Source organism: Bipolaris oryzae, assembly GCF_000523455.1.
Source record: "Bipolaris oryzae ATCC 44560 unplaced genomic scaffold scaffold_39, whole genome shotgun sequence".
NCBI lineage: Eukaryota > Fungi > Ascomycota > Dothideomycetes > Pleosporales > Pleosporaceae > Bipolaris > Bipolaris oryzae.
The window spans coordinates 158590-179780 of record NW_006911315.1 but is presented as its reverse complement, the minus strand read 5'-3'; the positions used below and the strand labels follow the sequence as shown (position 1 = coordinate 179780).

The 21191-nt window shown below is 52.1% G+C and overlaps 9 protein-coding genes across 9 annotated transcripts; 3 read left to right on the top strand and 6 right to left on the bottom strand.

Annotated features, from left to right (window-relative positions):
• Positions 1 to 332: 332 nt before the first annotated feature.
• On the bottom strand, positions 333 to 3858 carry COCMIDRAFT_25013 (uncharacterized protein; the record flags this gene model as incomplete). Its single annotated transcript, XM_007688216.1, has 5 exons — positions 333 to 1290; positions 1343 to 2172; positions 2225 to 2392; positions 2442 to 2725; positions 2781 to 3858. 5 exons carry the CDS (start codon positions 3856 to 3858, stop codon positions 333 to 335), a joined length of 3318 nt encoding a protein of 1105 aa, XP_007686406.1.
• Positions 3859 to 4618: 760 nt separating this feature from the next.
• COCMIDRAFT_91067 (uncharacterized protein) lies at positions 4619 to 7124 on the bottom strand (the record flags this gene model as incomplete). The annotated part of the gene is made up of 3 exons (XM_007688255.1): positions 4619 to 5474; positions 5607 to 6885; positions 6938 to 7124. 3 exons carry the CDS (start codon positions 7122 to 7124, stop codon positions 4619 to 4621), a joined length of 2322 nt encoding a protein of 773 aa, XP_007686445.1.
• A 1094-nt stretch (positions 7125 to 8218) lies between these two features.
• COCMIDRAFT_91166 (uncharacterized protein) lies at positions 8219 to 8943 on the top strand (the record flags this gene model as incomplete). Its single annotated transcript, XM_007688254.1, has 2 exons — positions 8219 to 8607; positions 8664 to 8943. 2 exons carry the CDS (start codon positions 8219 to 8221, stop codon positions 8941 to 8943), a joined length of 669 nt encoding a protein of 222 aa, XP_007686444.1.
• Positions 8944 to 9846: 903 nt separating this feature from the next.
• Positions 9847 to 11229, bottom strand: COCMIDRAFT_25010 (uncharacterized protein; the record flags this gene model as incomplete). The annotated part of the gene is made up of 2 exons (XM_007688215.1): positions 9847 to 10395; positions 10468 to 11229. 2 exons carry the CDS (start codon positions 11227 to 11229, stop codon positions 9847 to 9849), a joined length of 1311 nt encoding a protein of 436 aa, XP_007686405.1.
• Positions 11230 to 12715: 1486 nt separating this feature from the next.
• Positions 12716 to 16313, bottom strand: COCMIDRAFT_91130 (uncharacterized protein; the record flags this gene model as incomplete). Its single annotated transcript, XM_007688253.1, has 8 exons — positions 12716 to 13025; positions 13076 to 13388; positions 13439 to 13622; positions 13676 to 13809; positions 14012 to 14102; positions 15048 to 15915; positions 15965 to 16106; positions 16163 to 16313. 8 exons carry the CDS (start codon positions 16311 to 16313, stop codon positions 12716 to 12718), a joined length of 2193 nt encoding a protein of 730 aa, XP_007686443.1.
• A 211-nt stretch (positions 16314 to 16524) lies between these two features.
• COCMIDRAFT_25007 (uncharacterized protein) lies at positions 16525 to 17476 on the top strand (the record flags this gene model as incomplete). Its single annotated transcript, XM_007688214.1, has 3 exons — positions 16525 to 16768; positions 16854 to 17115; positions 17173 to 17476. The coding sequence occupies 3 exons, from the start codon at positions 16525 to 16527 to the stop codon at positions 17474 to 17476; spliced, it is 810 nt and encodes a 269-aa protein (XP_007686404.1).
• Positions 17477 to 18623: 1147 nt separating this feature from the next.
• Positions 18624 to 18884, bottom strand: COCMIDRAFT_91099 (uncharacterized protein; the record flags this gene model as incomplete). Its single annotated transcript, XM_007688252.1, has 1 exon — positions 18624 to 18884. The coding sequence occupies one exon, from the start codon at positions 18882 to 18884 to the stop codon at positions 18624 to 18626; it is 261 nt and encodes an 86-aa protein (XP_007686442.1).
• A 139-nt stretch (positions 18885 to 19023) lies between these two features.
• On the top strand, positions 19024 to 19705 carry COCMIDRAFT_25006 (uncharacterized protein; the record flags this gene model as incomplete). The annotated part of the gene is made up of 3 exons (XM_007688213.1): positions 19024 to 19088; positions 19213 to 19361; positions 19461 to 19705. The coding sequence occupies 3 exons, from the start codon at positions 19024 to 19026 to the stop codon at positions 19703 to 19705; spliced, it is 459 nt and encodes a 152-aa protein (XP_007686403.1).
• A 556-nt stretch (positions 19706 to 20261) lies between these two features.
• Positions 20262 to 20660, bottom strand: COCMIDRAFT_25005 (uncharacterized protein; the record flags this gene model as incomplete). The annotated part of the gene is made up of 1 exon (XM_007688212.1): positions 20262 to 20660. One exon carries the CDS (start codon positions 20658 to 20660, stop codon positions 20262 to 20264), a length of 399 nt encoding a protein of 132 aa, XP_007686402.1.
• Between the last annotated feature and the right edge of the window lie 531 nt (positions 20661 to 21191).

Here is a 21191-nt window from a genome sequence, read left to right as displayed (position 1 = left end):
GGCATGACCGGCAATTGGAATCGTCAACTCAAATTCATATTCAGGCGTCTTGCATCCGACACTTCGTTGCCCTTGCCTATGGGATCCCGTGCAGCCAGCAGCCCACCACTTGCGCCATATCAACATACCCTGCCCGAAACAACACATGGATATGCGCTGACCAGTCCCCGCTGTGAAATCTACGCCACACGCCGTACGCCTGCAGTACACCTTCCAGCCCCCCCCAAGAAGGTATATTACAAATGCCAAAGATAATACAAGATGCGACATGAGTGGCCCATGCGCAAGAAAAGTAAAAAGAAAACAAAGAATGCAATATTCAGTACACTTACCTACCAGCCCCGAGATCGCTTCTGCCGTTTGCGTGCCACTGCTTTCTTGATCGCCGCCACGTTTGCATCAGACGTGTCTACAGGCCTAACAGGATCCGAGTCAGCAAGGCCATCCAATTCATCGTCGTCGAGCTCGCTCAATTCCTCGCTCATGTCTCGAAGCACCTCACGGCCCGTGTATCTTTCCTCATACACGGTAGTGCCGTGCACGTCGAAAGTCTCAAGGTACCAGGGCACGCCGCCGTTACCCAGTGGGTTGAGCAGGTTCTTCTCAGACCTCGGAGGAGTCAAAGGCTCTGGGCGGCCGTTGACATGAGCATGGTTTTCTGCGAGAGCATCGCTTCGAGACTGATTCCTTGACACGTGTAGTGTATCTTGGCCAAGCTGTAGAGCAATTGCTGCCTCGTCAGCCGCTTCATCATGTATCCGATCGGCATCAGCAGCGTTCTCGTCAGGTGTGGGCGCCATTTGCATGTCCTCGGGCTTCTGCGCTATTACAGCAGCCTCTTCTCCGTCGATAGCATCTTCTTGAGCGTGTGCAATGCTTGGCTGATCCATCTCAGTGGTTTGTCGAATGTTTTCGTCGTGTGAGAGAATACTGGGTCTGCGTTGAAGCTTCTGGTTGAGAAGCGTCTCGAGGTCGGGTAGTTTTTCATACGGCCTTCCAGCTAACTCGGATTCTTTTCGCAATGCATCTTCAAAGCTAGGTTGCAAAACTTTGGTGATTCGCTTGACGATTTTCTTCATCTCTTTCTGCTCAGATGTCAGACTGTTGTGAGAAACCTGGTTTAGTTGTTGTTCAGCATCATTGATGTTGGTAACAGCAGCAAACCCAAGTTCAGCACTCAAGACTGCTGCCATATCGTCGTTGAACGCCTGGACGGATGTGTAGAACTTTTCGTCAAGTTTGGTTTGAAGACGATTGAATCCGTCGTTGAAGTAGCCTCGACTATCGAGTCTGATACAAGGTTAGTAGAAGATCAATTAAGTGTGCATGGTGGGCTGCTTACGCTTGTGCTCGAGCCAAAATGGGCTGTAGTAGTGTCGGGATGGGAAAGTAAATGCAGTCCACAATCTGCTGCAATATGAGGACATCTTTGAGCTTTTCAGCCTCTCGCTGTTTGACCATTTCGCAAAGTACACGAATCTGTTCCATGTCATCTTCAAGGCGTTCTGCAAATTCAATGCGTCGCTGAAGTCGAGGTCGGCCGGCTGCGCCCATGCCTGCAAAGTTACGACGGGTAATCTCCATGGATGAGAAGGCTTCCATTTGGAGCTGAAGACGCTTGAGGAGAGCAGCACCACGTCGTGCCTCCCTCTTCAATGTCCAGTATTTGCAAGCGTCCTGCACAAACTCCTTGCGCTTGCGAACGTTGAATCTTATCAGCGTATTTTCGACGTTGTGGTATACAGCCTGGGGAACAACAGGGGCTCCAGAGGGAAGTCTCCAGGACTTTGTGCCTGATGCACGTTTACGCTTGTTGGAGCCTGTGCCATCGTCATCTGGTCCCTCAATGGAAGGCATTGCATGCGATGAGCCGATAGAAAGGGCGTAGGCTTGACTGTCTGGCCATCGGACATGACGCATTGTATGGCGGTAAAAGGCCTTTGCATCTGCAATCGCGCTCTCAACATCATATTCCCGCTTCCAGTCAGATGGAGTGTGACGATCGCAATAGGCTTTGAGCACAGTCGCATCCTGTGAATTTGCCGATTGCGAGGCTTTCATTCGTAGACACAGTCTGGCTCTGCGCGCACATGTCACGTGGAAAGCTTCAAAACATGATTTGTGTCCGCACTGAATACAAGCGCCCATCTTCTGTTTGCAGATGTAGCATGACTGTATTGTTAGTCAGTCTGATGTAGAGGCAAACATGGTATCGTCATCTTACCAGCTTCCAGCGTGTTTTGGGCACCTTTTCAACATCTTGCACTGGTTCTTGGAAAGTTGCATTACCAAGTGATACCTCTGGAATCCACATGGCGCACAACAAATGTGCCCACTTCATGGTCGTGGTCTGTTTGAATGCACCGTCTACATTTGGACAGAAAATGCAGCCCTGTAATGATCAGTATAAGGATAGGAGAGTGTATATTGATGCGACGTACCGGAAGCTCACTAGCAGGCGTACCACGTCCTACTAGCTGGCACCGTCTGCATAGCCACTGGCCTTCTGGAATAAAGGGCACACCGTAACATTCTTGATGCACAGCTAGATCGCAGCCATCGCAGAATACTATAGCATTGGTGTTCTCGCAATCGCCATCATCGCAGATAGCACATTTTGTGTCCTGTTCTTCGCCTTGTCCAGCGGGCTCACCATTGACAGCGGCCGCACTGCTAGATCGTGGGCGATGTGTCTGTGGCGGCTTGGGGTTTGGTTTAGGTATGCCTTTTACACGTCAGCTAGCGCACTATGGACATGAATCAACCTCGGCCCAACTTACGCTTCTCTAACGCATGCCATTCCTTCTCAATCTGAGTAATGGTGACCTCGAAGATCGCTGGTTTGATACCTTCAACGCCTTCTTCTTTTCTCTGCACATTGAGCGCTTCCAGCCATCGTTCATCCTGTTCGTCCATGTCGTACTCCACGCGGCCTATGGCAACTGCGCCTGTAGTTCCTTCGGCCTCTGTCTGCAACGTGAGATCGAGATCTTCCTCGATTGAGCCTTCGGGAAGTCTGATCAGGCTATTCTCCGAACTTCTTGCAAAGACCTCACTCTCCTGATAGCCAATGTTTGCCATGGTCTTGTCCACATAATTGACTTTGACTCCTTCACTTTCCTCGTGCTCTTTGAAAGGGTCTACTTGGCGCACTGACGGCTTGGGCAAATTCAGTTTCTCGCGGGGGTTCATTGTCGGAAGCGGATTGATGCGCGGTCGAGGAGGGGAGCCCAATCCGGCGAGCATAGAGTGCCTGTCGCGCGGAGGCCGTCCGGGGCGTCGCTTTGGCGTCACAAATGCACTCGCGTCTTCTTGCTCTGCAGTCTCCACCTGCTGTGCCCGCATGCCATCGAGGACGGCGGAAAGACCTGTATCAATCGCATATTGGCCACTAGATGAGACGTCCTGTGGAGTGCCGGAGGCACTCTCTGCAGGACTGATGCCATCAATCTGGTCTGCGCTATAGACGGGGAATTCCGCATCTATGTCGAGATCCGGGTGAAATTCATCCCAAGATCTCTCTTCACGCGGCTTGAATCCATCGTTCTGAGCCACGGCGGCGGCGACTGCAGCAGCCGAACTGGAACGAGGTCCAGCTGACGGCCGTTCGCGTCGGGGTCGAGAGTATGAAGGTGATGGCGCTGGTATGGAAAGGTCTTGTCTCCCTGCGCGACTGCGGGCGCCCGTGTAGCTATACCCGGGTGTTTCTGGCCCTTCAAAGTCGACGTATTGTCCACCGCCCCCTCTACCGCCTGGTATGTACTTGCGCCGCTTGTTGACAGGAGCCGAGTCGGATATGTATCGCCGGTGTGGTCGTGTACTTCTCACGCGTGGTCGTGGAGTGTCGATTGGCGCCATGTAGACAGCGTGGCGTGTTGGGAAGCCGGCAAGGGTGGGCTCGAGGTCGCAGAATAACGCGCCGGCGACTTGCGTATCTCACCGAGTAGCCTGACAAGACAGCGTGTGCATCGAATCTGTGCAAAAGCGTGATAATGCGATGGCCCTGCTTGGTGAGATCCAGCCCGGGGATAACCGATCCGGTTAGTGTGCCAAGACGGCAGGTGGACCAGTTCGCAAGACGCAATGATCCAGGCATGCCACAAAGCACCCACGCCCGGACGGCCTACTCTGAACTACTATTCGATACTGGGCTGCCCGTCATCCCATATCCCATGAGCTCCACAAACAACCGTTACGACTGTCAGAAAGCCGCCCCGCTCGAAGAATCAATACTATTCTAGTCATTATACCGAACCATTACAGGACTATCGGGGGTTGCATGCGAACTCTTCTGTCAATACTGCGAATAATCCGGCACGAGCGTTGATCTTGTTTTTTCCCGCGACCCTCGCCTGCAATCTTTCAGAAACTTTGATTTTTCTTTAGTTGGTTTCCTCATACACATTTGTACGGAAGCAACCTTAACATAATACTTTGCTTCATTAACAGGCCCCATCCCCGTCGGGCAAAAAAGAGGTGAAGCTTCCCGTTGACAGGCTCGTTATCTCAGAGTTGGTCACCAGGCTTGCAGTGTCGTATCGTGCCAAATCACACATCTTCTCCATATTAAGCCATACGTCATCGCACAGCTTCCTTTTCTCCCATGTTAGCAGAGCAGTCATCGATAGTACCACCCAGACTCATATCGATTTCCATAACAATCAAGTTCTCCAGCTTCCGCATTTAGTGGCGTTCTCACAACAGTGATGTCTCCAGGCCAGTAACCTTTGACATCAGGATTAACCTCACCCGTCGCTACCAGCTCCTCATAGGCAGCCTTCCTTTCTTTTCGAAATTTACCGACCTCTCCTATCACGTCAAGCAATCTTCTGGGACTAACTTCAGGTTCCCTGGGCTCAAGAATTGGGTAAGTATGATCACTAGCAAGTTCGAGCCCGCCCATGACTTCCAAAGGCATCGGACGAACTAGTTGCTGACTGGGCTGTCCACACTCTTCATCACCAAAGAACGAAAAGTCGCGCGACGCGGCTTCCCAAAAGGCCTCTGAATCAGCATCCTCAGTGGTTGACTTCGTGGGATAAGCGCGCCAACTGGTAGATATCTTTTTGGGTGCCGGCTGCGGAGAAGCCATCTCTAGAACAATCCGTCGGAGGGCAAACAAGCTGCGCGCATACTCCTCTTCAGCCACGGCACGCCTGCGACCTGGAGGGAGCGCATAAGTATTTCTGGCCTGTTTTCTAGCAATCGAAGCCTCATCGGCTACATCCTTGATGAATTGGATGATACGGTCTACCACGTACTTTTCAGCTGCAATAGGTACACTGGTGAGAACCAGAGTGTGTAAATTGGGTAGCATCCCTGGATGCAGACGGGGTTCTTGCGATTGGCGATATGATAGCTGAGCTTTCATGTCTTCAACCTGGTTAAGGGTATTTTCCTGACATATCGTTTCAAAAACAAGTGCAGATGAAAATTGCATATCGGGGGTAGGCGTGGGCGGAAACAGCGAAGGGCTCCGTGATGGGGACAAGTCTTCCTTGCCACTACACCTGTGGTTTTCAAAGCTTTGATGAAGAGGACTGATTGGGGATAACGGCAAGATCGTCTGATTTGGGTAGTTTGGGGACTCTTGTTTGCTCAACGACGGCTGTGAAGTAATGATGGCAGCTGGAATTGGTGCAGCCACTGCCTTGTGGCCACTGGCAGCTGTGCCTGAAGACATATGGTTCGACGGTTCAGTTAGTGGGAAAGAGCCGGGCAATTCGACTAGGTATGAAAAATCTGCGATTTCCTGGATAGTTGTGAATTCTGAATCAAGTTCAGCCGTCGGTAGCTCCGTGTTTTCAAGCTCATGAGCTTCTGGACGCTCATAAGCTCCAAGTCCTCCAGAAAGTTCTGCACGTGGCGATTTAGCTCTCTCGATGGGAGCATCTTCCGCCACTATTTGATAGTTGAGTCTGACATATCGCAACTTGTGACGTGCGAATTCGGACAAGATGGGTACTAGCTTGGCTACACTCGGCAGCTTCATGTCGTCTTCTCCAGAACCTGGGTCGACAGGACAAGGATTTCTGATTGTAGCAGGCAATATTCCTGCATCAAGAACCTTAAGGCGCCCTGATCGTAGTAGAGAAGATATTCCTTCAATGGTGATGCTGTTTGCTGATAAGTAGAGATGTGATATCCCAACATCTCGTGCTTCCTCGATTGGTAGTGTGCCAACGAAACCTCCAATGAGCTTTTTACGAAGAGGTCCTACAAGATTCTCGGACTCGAATACATCCATTTCATTACCCCCTTGCTCTTGCTCAACAGGTGCCAAACGACCCCGGTGCGTATGTGGAGTGATGACTATCTCTTTCAGGCAGAGTTCAAGGAGAAGTCGCGTACTGGTATCCGTTAAGAGGTTGTTGCTGATATCAAGACTTCTGACCCGACTTCGGATCGAGTGCGCGACTATCGAGAAATCTTCATCTTTCAGGCCAATACCGCAGAGGTTGAGAACACGCAGGTTGAGAAGGTGCTTGAGAGCAGACAGCACCACCGTGCCTCTAGCGGCTCTAGTTTTGGACAAATCCAACGAGACAAGATCAGGGAAATGCGGAAGAGCTTCTGCAAGTCCTGCTGATGTGGCATTCATACAGCCCGAGGCATCAAGCAGTCTCAGACTGAACACTGGAAAATTAGGCCTTAATCGTTGGCTTGGATAGCGAAGGCTAAGAAGGCTCGCATGATCAAAAAATGGAAGGCCATTGACTATCAAACATTGGAGACGAGGGAGGTATTCCAGACAGTCTCGAAGCCACTCTGAATGCGGACCAGAATAGATTTCGGCATGAGCAGGGGGAAGACAGAGCGTGTGCGTGAGCTCACACACAGAAGTGCGCGCATTAGGCAGAATACGCTTAAATCGCGTCAGGGCCACTGATGTATGAGTTAGTAGATATTTCCTGCTCGCTGCACCATTCTTCTATACCAAAAACAACGTCATTCTGCTCTCCAAAATGAGAGGCTGGACTTCCCCAGAGGCACGGTGTAAAAATTCTGTTCCATTCTCGAGAGACCAGTGCTGCAGAGCATAGTGCTTGAGAAGGTAGGTACGGCGCAATGAGTGTCCAAGCATTGGGACAAGTCGCAGCTTCGTACGAGGGCAGGTCATCCATTTTGATTGCCGATTTAGTGTCAGGATAAACGCCGCGTCACCACTCGAAGAGACGAGAGGAAGGCTCGGGACATATAAGCGCAGGATTCAGGATGGTGGCGGCGGCAGTGTTCGCATTGGCATGCAGGTTGCGCCAAGGTCGTCCAGCCGATGCATAACGCGGCAATTTCGATATGAAGGTCTTATGGTGTTGTAGATTTGTAGGCCAAAGACATTGTCATGGGATTGTAGAAAGAAGGATCATAACTCATGAAAACGGCATGCGTTGGCCCTGCGTCACGGAAGATACACTCACGTGAGCGCCCCCACACCACTCCACTTCCCAACTCTCTGCGCCAGTGAGAACAAACAATATAAGACGAAAAATACAATTGTAGAAACTAGGCATCACAGAAAATAACTGATGGTGGCAACTCGACAATGCAGCAGAAGTATGAAACGCTGGTAATTTTGTCGTTTGGCCTCGCAAGCCTATATGGATATGAGAAGAGCAAGAGTGTGAGGAACCTCAACGGTTAAATTGAAGATTACCACTCTGTTCATTTCCAAGATACAGCATGTTTACGTCTCATCAGCTTGTGTGCTTTCTCAACTAAAACCTCGACGCTCATAGCTCCAGAGTCCTTCAAGGTCAAGTAAGGTATTTTCATGTGTTCGTATACCATAGTTCTTTCCAATACAACTATATCTGATACCTAACATCCAACGGTATAAATCTGATTCAATCCTTTCTCTTAGTAGGTGGGCCTCCATACTAAGCGACTCTTTTGTATACAGTCGACAACTCCAAGGTAAGAAGACCCTGGACTTAGGTAGACCCAACATCTATTAGTGGTCGTCAAACCCTTTTTATTGTATTATTCAGGTTCGAGTAATAAACAGGTACGATGGTTTTTTGGTGAAGCCTCATCACGTCAGCGTGTGGCTGCGTAGCATAGGCGCGGGGAAGTGGGGGCATTCTAACAATGCGCGTCATCACGTGTGCGGTTAGTAGTAGCGTGTTGTCGAGTAAACATAGCCGGTATGGTTGCGATGCAGCAACCACACACCCGTAAGTAGCATATTCGAGACCAACTTATCCTAAGGACCCGTCACATGATGCCTGCTGCTACAAATTCCAATTCCCGCTCGCCCTCTCCCACGCCTGCCCGGCCCATCGCCGAGACGCCTGGACCACGCGCGCAAGGTCTGATCAATGTCTTCAACCAAGCCTCGAAAGCCACCCTAGACAAGTGCTCGGCCAAGAACTTTGCTTCGTGCTTCCCTACCGCTGCGCAATATAGCCCAGAGGTTTTGGACAACCTGAGGGGTCAAATCGTTGACCAGCTCGATCGAACATGGAAAAGCAACTTTGAGGATATCATGGAGAGGAGGAATGTAGTCAAACTACTCAACTCTCTGGACCAATGTATAGAAGATGCAAGGCTACGGAAGAAACGTGCGGAGGAGAGCGCAAACGGAGGACCCGTGGAGACGCCCGTGCCGTAAGTACTACACATGCGCCGACCTGGTTCTTCTCGCAATACTAAACATTGCGCAGACCTCACACCCTTTCGCCCGCCGAGATCCACCTAGCCCATCTTATGCCCTTCCTTGAAAAGCAAGCCACCACCATGAACACTAAACTCGCCGAGACACAGCAAGCCAACACAGAACTGCTATCGACCGTCACAGCGCAGCGTGCGGAGATTGAGTCACTAGTCAGAGGGTTGGAGAATGTTATCAAAGATATAGAAGCCAGTGCGCAGACCATGGCGCAAGACGATGTGCAAGATTTGAGCAAGGAGACTAGAGACTTGGAAATGGCGATGCGAACATGATTTCAGACGAAGTAGAGCATTTGAGCAAGTACCACAAACTCTTCTAAGAAGAGTTGGAGTTTCCCAGTGTGTTTCCCCCATGGAGAGCGGCATTTGGGCATCCAGCCTGGGATACACCGCAAGGCATGCGTATGAAGGGGCTTTCGAGAGTCGAGCACTTGGGCATCATCGCCTTTTCCAGAAGCCCTCCGAAAGGAAACTGCCTCTGCAGCAGTACACAGTCCTGCCCCGGAACCTCGCACATAATGCCAGCCAAAAGCGTTTGCGGATAAGTGGGCTATCATGGCAAGGAATCCACGCCTGGTGCCTGGTGTACAACATGTAAGATTGACTATGTTGGACTACTTAGTACATCAGCATGCACATCTATAGAGGGAACAGAGGTATTTATGAAAAGCTTAAGAGGGAGAATAGAGTAAGAATTATACTTGGAAGTAACAAAGAAAGAAACACATGTAGTTATCTTCATCTTAGTTATATATCCCAACTATCAATATGAAGATACTCGGATTTCAAAATACTCTTTCTTTGGGATATACATCTGATACTTGATCACTTCTGTTCCAACCAAATCCACAGAACTCAATCCCTTTGGTTGTTGTTTTTGCATATCAAGCTGAGATTGCATGTTCTACCAACACTCCCTCATAGCATTATTACAACTGATCCTGTGTATCCTGTAATTCCCTAAAGATCTAATCGATTTTCAAAGCTAGTACTGTATATTTGTGCAGATTACTCAGAGTAAGAAAAAAAAAGCTAATTAAACTTTCAATTTAGCACAACGAGAAGTCATGTTTCTTTATCTTACTTCAATACCACAAGTTCTAGGGAAAAGAAATACAATTCATTCCTCTAATTCTTCTAAAGAAACACTTCACACCGCCCCCCTATTGACCTTCCTTACTTCAAATAACACGCCAACAGCCCCTTTAGACTCAATTCCTTCCCGCTCTCCAGTAACTTGTTCAACGCCGCAGAACCAAGATACACGGGGCACTTGATACTCTGCGCCTCCTCGATCGCCAACTTCAAGACCTCGACATAACCTCCTAGTACGCTTCCATTTCCATCCTCCTTACCCTCTAAAATCTCAATCATCTTCTGTCCCGCTTCCTTGAATATTGTGCTGCCACCTGCGGCATCACATACGAGAGTATAAAACTGCGGTAGTGGGATACCGACGTGTTTGGCGAGGGAAATGGCTTCGGCTGCGGCAACGAGATGGATGCCTGTTAGGAGGTTCACTGCGTGTTCTAGTTTTTGGGCTTTCTCCTCGGGTGAAAGGGTAGATTTGATGGAAGTTACGGGATCGGAAGTCCAGAAGCGGACGAGACCCGCGTCGTCGTTTGCGCCCCAGCCACGGTCGAGGGCGGAGAAGTAGACTTGTTCTGCGACGGAGCAGAGGGTTGTGGGGAATGCTGCGGCGCGCGCTGATGAGGTGATGATGCCCTTTTTTTTGAGTTCACGTTAGCAAACCTTTCAAGCAGAATAAAACAGTGAGTAAAAGGAAGTAGAACATACCGTATCCTTGAGAATAATCGTCACAGCACTCGCTCCCGGAAAATAATCCTCCTTGAGCGTCCTCTGACTCCTATTCTCAAACATCCAACTCCACGCCTTCGCATCCTTCTTGCCCACAACCTCATCATACAACTCCTGCCCATTAACTCCCATCCGGGCCGCAAACCCATACGCCTCGTTCAGCGATAAGATCTGAATCGCAGCAAGCACCTGATGCACCATCTTCATATTACTTCCCGCGCCAACGCCTCCATTCACAATGAAGAGTTTAGACGGCGCACTCATTTCCTCGAGCAAAAACTGTCCCTTTTCAAACGACGCAGCAGACGCACCCGCCATGATTGACAGTGTGCCATCTGCCGCTCTAATCGCGCCTCCAGACACCGGTGCATCGATAAACGAGATATCCGACCGCCCGATCTCCACCAGCTGCTTCTCGACCGCCTGCGCGTACGCACTGGGCACTGTGGAGCACAGCAGCAGCGTTGCGCCTTGGGGCAGCGCATTCACGATGCCGTCGGCGTCGAAGAGCGCAGGCTGGGCTTGTGCGGCCGAGGCGACCATGACGATGTAGAAGGGCTTGTCTTTTGCGGATGCGGAGAGCGAAGAAGAGGGTGTGCCGCCGGCTTTTGCGAATCTCTCGAGGGAAGGTGGGTACACGTCGAAGCCGGTGACGGGGTAGCCTTGCTTGACGAGGTGTGTGGCCATGCCCATGCCCATGGCTCCTAGGCCGCAGAAGCCAATTTGTGGCTTGGACGACATGGTGGTGTGTTTTTGGGGGAATTGATGAGAAGGAGGACGAGTTTGTTTGGTGGTATGTATTTGAAACTCCCTTGTTGATTGTAGATGGAAATATCGTATAGCAGGTTGAAGAAGAAAGAAAAAAGAATAGAGGAACAGGAAGGGGAAAAGAGGGAGACTAGGTAAATACAGGGCAGGGCATGCAGTATATACAGTAGGATTTTACTACACGAAAGGGTAGTTTTGAGGAGTTACTCAATGCAGCAATGCCGCTCGAGCTGCCTAACCCCCACTTCGGGTTGATGTCAATATATACCGAGCTGGTCCCCACCCCCACCTCGGAGCAGCAGCCGTGTGCAATCGATACCTAACGCACCCCCGCAATGTAATTACGGCAAAGTCACGTGAAATGAAGCAGGGCGGTATAGTAGGTCAAGTTAGGCTGGGTTGTTAGTGCATGTACACTGCTCCCTTCCCCAATTCATTCTTTAGATAAATCCAAACCACAGCGCACCTCCTACCAATCTCTGCTACTCTATACCGATCACCGAGTCACGCACACAAATCCCAAATCCCAATCTATAGCCATCAAAACCCCCCCCCACTAGTCTCACCATATTTCCCTTCAATTTAGCCGTTTCTTTTACCATTCTTCCATTGTCGCAAACGGAAATCTTGTGATATCTAGACTCTTCCGCTTCGCCCCTCCCTCCCTCCCTCCTCCCTCCTTTTCCCAACAAAAGCCCGGTAGTGACTGCACCTAATTAAATATGAGAATCAGAAGAGAGAGAGAGAGAGAGAGAGAGAGAGAGAAGACTCAAACCACTTCTGTGAATTGGCCTACGCATCAGCGAATGCGACATGTGTTCCCTCCCCCCTCCCCCCCCCAAAAAAAAATTAGTGGTGGGTGAGGGTGCGGAAAGTTCGGCGAAACAGCCGATGAGCAAGACACAAGAAAAAAAAATTGGGGAAAAGCCAAGAAAATGAAAACAAAACAAGTTTATTGTCTGGAATGATGGATGTTACCGGATACCAGGAACTTTTGATGGTCCGGAGTGATGGTTTTCTTGGCGAAACTTCATGAATGACTCGGATTCTCCCATTACAATGAGCAGATTAAGATCCTACATAGTATTGAAATGAATGCCACATTGCGGCGGGGAAAGCAGGTACTCTATCATGAAAAGCATACGTAAGATTGACTTCATTACAAATATTCGCTCTGCACCAACTCGGTAAAACGTTCCGCATTACTTGAAATGGTTCAAAAAACAACAAGCCATCCTATCTGCATCCGTAAAGGGAACGCCCAACTTTACTGTGAGAGCAAACTATTCAAAACACAAAAATTCCCTTACATAGCTCGAGCGATGATGAGATTGAAAAGGTGGAACCATATTCACAGTGTCATTGTCCATTCCATCAGGGGTATACATCGTCAGTCCTTGTAAGGACGGACTATTAGTTGACAGAGAGTGGAACACTGCCCAGGCCGTCAGTAACGCATTTAAGCAGCCACCATTCTCTCCTCTTCCCGGCCGCGATGGTGCTCGCTGGCAATCGTGGACCTGTTTTCATCGTCAAGCTCGTCGCGGTCCTCGTAGCCGTTACCTTGGTGCTCAGAGGCAGGGATCCATAGACCAGACTCGCGATCAAGGGCTTGATCTTGTCCAGAGAGATCGACGCCCTCACCGTGGCCACGGCTCTGGTTGCGGCGGCGCTGGGAAAGAGTCCGGGATCGCTGAGAGAGCTTGGCAGAAACAGAGGCGTTCTGGGAGACCCAGTTGGTAAGAGCGTCCTCGCAGTCTTGAATAATACTATTATATGTTAGTAGATGGCTCAATATAGAGAAATAATCATGACGTACGCCTTGCTAGCCTCGTAGCCATCGTAGGCCTGGCGGGTCTCGCCGGGAGTTACTGGGGTATCATCGACCAACTCAAGAAGGTGCTTGCCGTAGCCAGCAATGATTGCAAGCTTCTCGCAATGTTCCCGCATGGCATCGAATTGATATGTAAAAGCTGCCTTGAGCTTCTCACGGGTAATGTTGGAAAGCTGAGCTTCGGCGACCAGGGATTCGGCCTCGGCGCGGACAAGCTCTTGCTCAAGGACAACAATCTTGGGAGAGTTGGGCTCCTTGTACTTCAGCTGAGCAATCTGGTCGGTAATCTTCTGCTTGCCTGTGTAGTTGTAAGCTTTATTCAATAAATGGGAATTGCATACAACTTACGATCACGGCTGGGCTGAACAGAGGCCTCAATGTTGCGAATGCTCTTGATGGTGACACGGTACTGGTCGTAGCGGTCTACATACTGGTCCTCGAGCTCACCGATTTCGTAGATGAGAACACCGAGCTTATCAGTGACATCAGAAACATCGTCGTCACAAGCCTCGCCCCAGATGGAGAGTTGTTGCTAGAAATAGGTAAGCATTATGTCGAGTCGCAAACAGCGCTGGGCATACTTACTGCAACTTCCATGCGCTCCCTCGAAACCAGCTCCATGCTGCGCATAACGTTCTTCTCCATCTTGACGAGTTGTGAGAGCTTCTTGGCAAGATCGGGGCCGAAGGCGCCGGCGGACTTGTGCCGGAAGGTGTGGCCTGAATTCGATGATGGCGGTTAGCTGCAGTTTCATATCATAAAGCATATGGAAATGGAGAATAGGCAATCCGGTAGTCCATGCTGCTGAAACCTGGTGGCACTGCAAAGGGCAGGGCGGGGCAGGGCAGCGCTTTTGCGCATGTTGCGCCAAAGATGGCAAAGAAGACGACGAACTCGAAGAGCGATTCTATAGAAACGTACCGATATTGGCCTTGCCAAAGAAGCGCCCACTCTTGGTCGAGGACGCTGGAGGCGGAGGGTTCTGGATCTGCGACGCCGTAGGCGCGCGGGACTGGCGCATGCTGTATGTTCGGTGCATCTTGTCTTGCGAGTGTCGTTTGCGGGGTTTACGGTGGGTTCAAGCACAGTGGGTTGCAGTGTGATGTTGTTGTTGTTGGAGTGGAGTGCAGTACGCAAATGGGTCGTGGTGAGGCGGCGGTTTTGTTCGACCAGTATGAATGACGTAGCTGTGGCTGCCGGCCCACTCGGAGGGGTTGATCGTACATACACCACGTACTCTAGTCCTCGGGCTCGTCCGCCATCCTCGCTCCCATCATTGCACATCCTCCACACTCCCACATTGGCATCTACCGCCCCTGGCTAGCACTACATACCCACCTGCATAACCGAGCTGCTGCTCCTTGCCTGCATGTCTTCTCTGTTATCCTGAGCATCTCGAGTTGTCTGCACATACACCAGAATTATCGCACACAGTCAGGTAGCTTTTGCCCTGCTTCCGCGTGCTAGCATAGGCTGTGCCGGATGTCAATGGCGCCAGTGGTCATAGTCTTGCTTGCCGACATATATGACGTTATTGTGTGCCTCTGGCCGGCATTGCGTAGGCGCCACCATTTTCACGCTACCAACAAACAACTTTGCCTCTAGCACTACCAAGTGTAACTTAATCTGTCTAGTCAGGGGCTGCACGCCAATCACAAACACGCACATGTGCGTGAAGCAGTCCAAGTTGAATCATTTGTCACTACACAGGTGTAGTTTCATGCTCCGGCCAAGATGCAATGGATGTAAATAACTTGGAAGGGGGGTATCAGATTATCTAAAAGTGACCTTGCATTGCTCCATCGTGCAGTTGATTCGCAAAGACACTAAGAATGCTACCTGCCTCACCCAAGCCATTGGTCGGGCGCAGCGCCCAAAAAATCAACTCGCCCTCTCGTGGTGACCGACGATGATGTATGGCCAGTGACGCAAGTCCTACTGCAGCTGTTGCAGCAACACCAAATACGCTGCTGAGAAACAATCGAGATGGTAGCTCTGATCGAACACGTTTTGAAACTGCCATCGGTTCTGACGTGGCAATGGTACGTTTTTGCGACAATGTAGCAATGCCGGGCAGGTTTCCCAGAATCTCCTTTGTGCAGGCCATGGCACTTGCTCCGAAACTTGCTGGTCTTGTGGTCCACGGCAGTGTTGTGCTGGTAGCAATGTTGGATTTGCCGGCTGAGACAGCCCAGATGTCAGCAGGGCTGACCTCCTCCTCGTGAAAGAGATCTCTATGTAGTCTGTGAACGTACGCCCCTATACGCGGGTACTTTGCCCGAATCGTCTCCCTGAGCCAAGCCTGGGGTACCGGGGGATATATGAGGAGAGACAGGTACCCGAACGCCAAGCAGTCCAAACTCGAGGGCTGGTCTCCCCGGAACAGGTACTTGTTCTTACCCAGCAGATCTGACAATGGGTCCAGCAGTTCGGCCGAAAGAGCGTCGAGTTTGAAGCGGGCAGCATACACCTGGCCACCCAAAAGGCCACCCAAGCCCCTGCCACGTCCTATGTTTAGAGACCTGGGCTGGCTCTCAGTAGGTATGCCAGCTGCCCGTTTGGCTGCCTCGTATTCTGAGGATGCAGTCCCCCGGCCAGGCGCAAATTCTTCCTCAGCCGAAGTATCCACGTCCAGACTGCTCAGTCCCATGTGTGCCGTCCTCATCCGGGCCAGGTCTCGGCGTCTGGGCGGAACCGTGTAGTTTGCGTACCATGGTAGAATGGCCGTGTATGCGGACGAGGTAGTCTTATTGTAGTTTTCGGCGGAAACGTAGAGGGAGAGATCGACGAGCGGCGTTGCTGTTGCCTGGAGAAAGGTCCCGAACCTGGGCCGCGTGAGATGCTTTCTTGGTATCAGTGTGTGGGTTTGCTTACGCAGTCCGGTCAGTCCGCTGGGCGCTTGAGAGGCCAGCATCTATGTCGTTGGTGACTGTGGGGTAGTTGCGAAGATAGGCGACAATGTCTTCAAATCCGGATGCCGTTGCAACGCCGTCGTCAAAGAGGATCGGTAGTGTTTCTGGAATGAGTGAGTCAACGGGAAACCTGCCATCGGGAACTAATTAATGCCTATACCTGCTGTTCCGACTGTTGGATTATGGCTGGCGACCAAGGACCATTCCCCCTCTGGAATGACGCGATGACAGTATGCTATGGTGGCTATGCATTCGGCCTCTATCGAGGCGAGGCCGAATGCGGGACCCCATACGTGGAGTTCTAGCACCATTGCTCGTGCGGCGTTGCGGAGGGTGTCTTGTGCTCATCAACGTCTTAGCGGTCCTTGCAACCAACTTTTGCGCATGCCGATCGGAACTAGGGTCGGAACGCTTGCACGTGAACACGCATCATTGTCTAATGCCATAGGGCTGTTGGACTTGTAGGCTAACCGTTCTACATATGTACATACTCGACTGCCACTCGTGAAACACGTCGAGATCATGGCACCACTCCGAAGGTATCTTCGAATCACTAAGCACTCGGTCATCGAAGTGCGCATCTATCTAGATCGGCCAGCCGATGCAGATGCATGGTTACTGAAACGCGACGATCCAGCGCTGCCACGCGTCATCCAAGCAGTGCAACCGCTCGTGTTGCCCAAACTCCGAGAGGAAAACGAAAGAGGCAAGGGACGGGGTGGTGCTAAAGCAAAGAAGAAGGGAGTCAAGGATGTGGTGATTCAAGGTAAGCTGCATGGCCGGGAGTGCCGACGATGCAGATGAGAAGGTTAACAGCGGCCTGTTCCAATCACTAGCTAACCTGCTATCAGATGACTTTGAAGTTTCAATCTTCTTGACGGAGCTTTCATCCCGGCACTCCGTTCTCACGAAGCAGAAGATCTTCAAGGACAAGGCCCGCATTCAAAGCAACTCGGGCAAACTCACGGGATGGCTAACATCCGGGACAAGTGATCAGCCGGTTGTAATCAGTGAAGATGCAGCGGAACCAATCGTAATAAGGCAGGAAGACGACAGCGGTGTAGTTAACCTTTTTGATATCCCCGAGGCCAAGACAGCGAAAAAGCAACAGAGGTATGCATGAGGGAAACAAACTCTGAGATGGCGCCCAAAAGTGCTTACGCCGTGCAGCAAGGCTAGCGATAGCGAGACATCAGACTTGTTTATATCCGAACAAGCCAGCATTACGGGAAGCACGGCGCAGGACCAGGATGAGGGTCAACGAGGAGATGAGACCAAGAAACTCGACCTCCGGACATGCTACGATGGATTTAGCATCTATGGTCGGATTCTGTGTCTGGTGGTCAAGCGGCGTGGCGCCCGAAATGCGGCGCCAGCAAGCGGTACAGCATCTGGAAGCCAGGCGATGCTCGAGAACTGGGTCTCGACGCAAGCTATGGCGGGACAGCAAGATGAAGACGACGACGCCCTATAGACGGTGTAATGGAAAAAACCGATGCACGACTAGATTAGTGCACGCCTGCTGATGGGTGTGTGGGTGAGACACGAGATATTTTGCCGAAGAAACGCAGTCTAGCACACAGCAACGAATCGTGATGACTGTGGCTTCATGCCATTTCCTACTCCACGTGGGCTTACCATTGCATTGGACGAGGGCGCGGACCGCCTGGCGATCTGTGCGTATCAGAGGCTGCGCCAGGCAACGAACCGTTTTCCTAGGCTGGACGAATTCTTATGCGCCACAGCTATTGCGCGACCTTGGCCAGCATCGCACGCCCGTGCACCTGTGCAGCCCTGCATGTCGATGAGCGAGGATGGGTGGCTGGTGATCAAGTTTTGATTGGGGATACTGTACTTGAGACGCGGCACTAGGCAAGAGAAACACAAACACGGTGGGTTGAGATAAAAGGGCGCCTTTTAGATGATGTGTATGCATGCGTTGTAATGGCGGTGGATGGGCTGGCTGCAGTGCACTAGAGGGGACTACAGCGTGGTCTAGCATGTCACCACCGAAAGCGCCAAATGTCACTGTGACTGGTGTTCAAGCCCTCGAGAAGAACTATGGTCTTGGCATGGGCCAGCCCGTTGTTGGGTCTGGAATCAGCTCTTGGGTTGTTCTGGCTTCAGCCTGCTACGTAGCTGTCTGCGACTACACAGTCTGGAGATTTGCGTCTAATGTCCACTAAGCAGACGTGTCGTTGGCGCTTCGGCCTCGCCGGATCTGGGCTTGCTGGTGGTCGAGCCTTTGTTTCATGACGCGAAGAGCAGCGCAAGCCACGGCCGTGGGGTGGCGGGGCGGACGAGGCTTGACGTGTACCTGCAGCACGAGAGGGTGACCGTGCAGCCACGACAGTGTGTGTGGCTGGAGATGGCCGGCAGTCGGGCATTAGCAGCTTGGGTCGAGTGCGGGAAATGATAAAAGTAAAGTAGTAGTGGTGGTAGTCAGCTTGGATGCATCCAAATCAAAAAGAGGCCGCAGCTGAGGACAAAGGAGGACGGCGGACAAGGAACGCGTGTCCGAGCGATAGAGTTCAGAGCCAGTCTGGCAGTCCTTTTTGGCCCGAGGCGCATGTCGATCGCGGAGAAGGACAATGGGGATAGGCAAATGATAGGCGTGTGGCTTATTGGCAGCTAGGAGGTGACTGCAGTGAGAAAATGGGCGAAATCAAGACGTCAGGCGCGTATGCGTAGATGGTTGTTTGTGTGTTAGGGAGGTCGATGGTATACGCAGCCAATAGTCCCCGCGACACCATCACATGGCTCGGCGCCTCTTCGCCGCTCCGCTCTCTCCGCGTTGTCCGAGTTGTCGGGACAGTGTGGATGACGGTGGATGAGACAGTTACAAATGCAAACGTCTTTTTTTTGTTTTTTGCTCGAACCATGGTCTTACTACGGACGCAACGTTGCTGCAGGCACTTGTAACAGCGAGGCCGAATTGCGCTCCACCGCGCTGAAACGGCACGACTATGTATGTGTTGGTGGTGGTAGTGGTGGGCGTGTTAGCCAACTGCCGAAGGCGTCATGGGCGCTGCTTTGTTTTTTCCCCTCTTTCTCGCTCTCGCGCTCTCGGTTTTTGGCCTGGGGCGGTGGGCGGTGGGCGCGCTCGGACCTCGATGGCTGCCCCTGTAGATCTGCTCGCTTGGTGCCCACGCCCACGCCCAGAATGGCCCCTCGGGCATTGCACAAGGCCCCATTGCTTAGTGTCATCAGTCTCAAACCTGTCCAGGGTACCGACGATTACTTATTGGGAAGGGGAAATGGTGACAAGGCGAACGGTTCCCATCACCTGGCCATAGCAATAGCCATGGCTACGGCCGTGACCGTCATTTGGCAAGGCAAGGCCAGCATATACAGGCTTAGTAGGCACGCCACACGCGCGGCACAAGCTAAATTTACGGACGCTGAGGCATGAAGCTGCAATATTAGCACAATAGCTACGTCCATGAAAAAAAATATAGGCTTGCGTGAGGTCACACAGGCGTCAACCCTGTCGGCCCACGTGGAGGGCGCGCCAGGCAGGAAAAAGATGAGCACAGCAGCTCCATTCATCGTCGTGTGCTGGTCTCCGCGGCAGCCGAATGGCCACATGGGGGCCGAGTGGCTGCAGCTCGCCTTGCACACTGCTTCCGGCCCAGCCGAACTGCCATTGGACAAAGAGCAGGTGCAGCACGATACGAGTGGTGCGAATGGGGCCGAGCTCTAGGACAAAAATAAGCCTGACTACGTGCGTGTGCCTTGCCGACAGCCTAGGAATACCCGACGACGATGGAAGGCAGCCATGTAAGTACAGATCCTACAGAGCGACTAGTGAGTAAGTGGTCGCACAGCGTATACCACATGCAGACATGCACCCTCGCGCGCTATCGCACAATGACAAACATGATTACCCCGGCATGTCGGCCAGCAGAGGCACGGCCGATTGAGCGGGCCAGGGTCAGAAGCAGGACCAGGACCAGGAATAGGAAGAATGTCGTCGTGCCATGCCTTCATTGACCGCCAGCAGCGCGAGACAGGCCCGCAGTGGAGCGGAAAATTCTAGGGGGAGGGGACTTTTGCGAGAAATTGGATCGAAGCTTGGAAGAAGCACGGGAGAAGGTGGCCATGGGCGCTAGGAGGCCGTGTGGTTGCGCGTTGTGCTGCAAGTCAGAGGGGACCGTGTGTGGGCAGACGAGATGGGCGACGGGCGACGTCGCAAATTGAGCGGGCCAAGGCTGGCAGCAGCTGTGTCAGACTGGCGGCGGTCTGACACGCCATGTCGGTCAAGGTTTGGTAAAAACGGCACTCTCTGAGGGAGCGCTGCATATACACCGAACGGCGGCCTCGGAAGGCGTCGTGGGTCGGCGTCGTGGGCAGGGCGCGGTGGGAAAAGGAGAAGGGCGTTTCATTGCCTGCCCACGGTGGCCACGGCCGTTGGCACTAGCCCCGTCGCAGTCGCAGCGTGTGATGTCAGACGCAAACTGGCCAGTTGCAATTGACCGCCCGCCGTGGCCGCCGTTCGCTGTCCGCTGTGTGCGCTGCTGGTCGGGAGTGCTGGTAGGCCGTTGCACGCTGCCCGCTGCCCGCTGGTAGGCCGGTCGGGCATGCTCATGGGCATAGGCGTGGGTCGGGGGGCGAGGGGGGTGCGGTGCAGTGCAGTGCAGCCTTGAGCGTGGCCCCATTGATGATGCGCTGTCCGAGCGGGAGGGCAGAGCGAGGGCAGCGCGAGGGCAGCGCGAGGGCAGCGGGCGGCGACACTGCTGTGACGGGATTGGGCGAGTGCCAAATTCACACAGTCACAAGGCTGATGAAACGGCCAGCGGTAACGCAAAGGTTCGTGTTTGCTCACACCCCTGCTCATTAACGGACCGGGATGGGCAATGTTTCGGCCTGGTTTAGCTCATGCACACGCCAGGAGCCACCCCTTTCCTGCTCATCAGCCCAACGCCTCTTTCACCGCTTGGCCCGTGCCCCAAATCATTACACACTCTGCCAAAGCACAGAGCTGACCGACATTTTAGGCCTCTGCAATCTGAGCACAAGCATAAATACTTTGCGCCCCCACTGTCACGACGCTCGTTTCATCATCCAGAGCCGAATACAGCACACACAATAAGAGTTTTATATATCTCTCTCTCTGCACACCACTACCACTACTACCACTCTACACGGCTACACTATACTACTACTACCACCACCACTCGACGACTAGT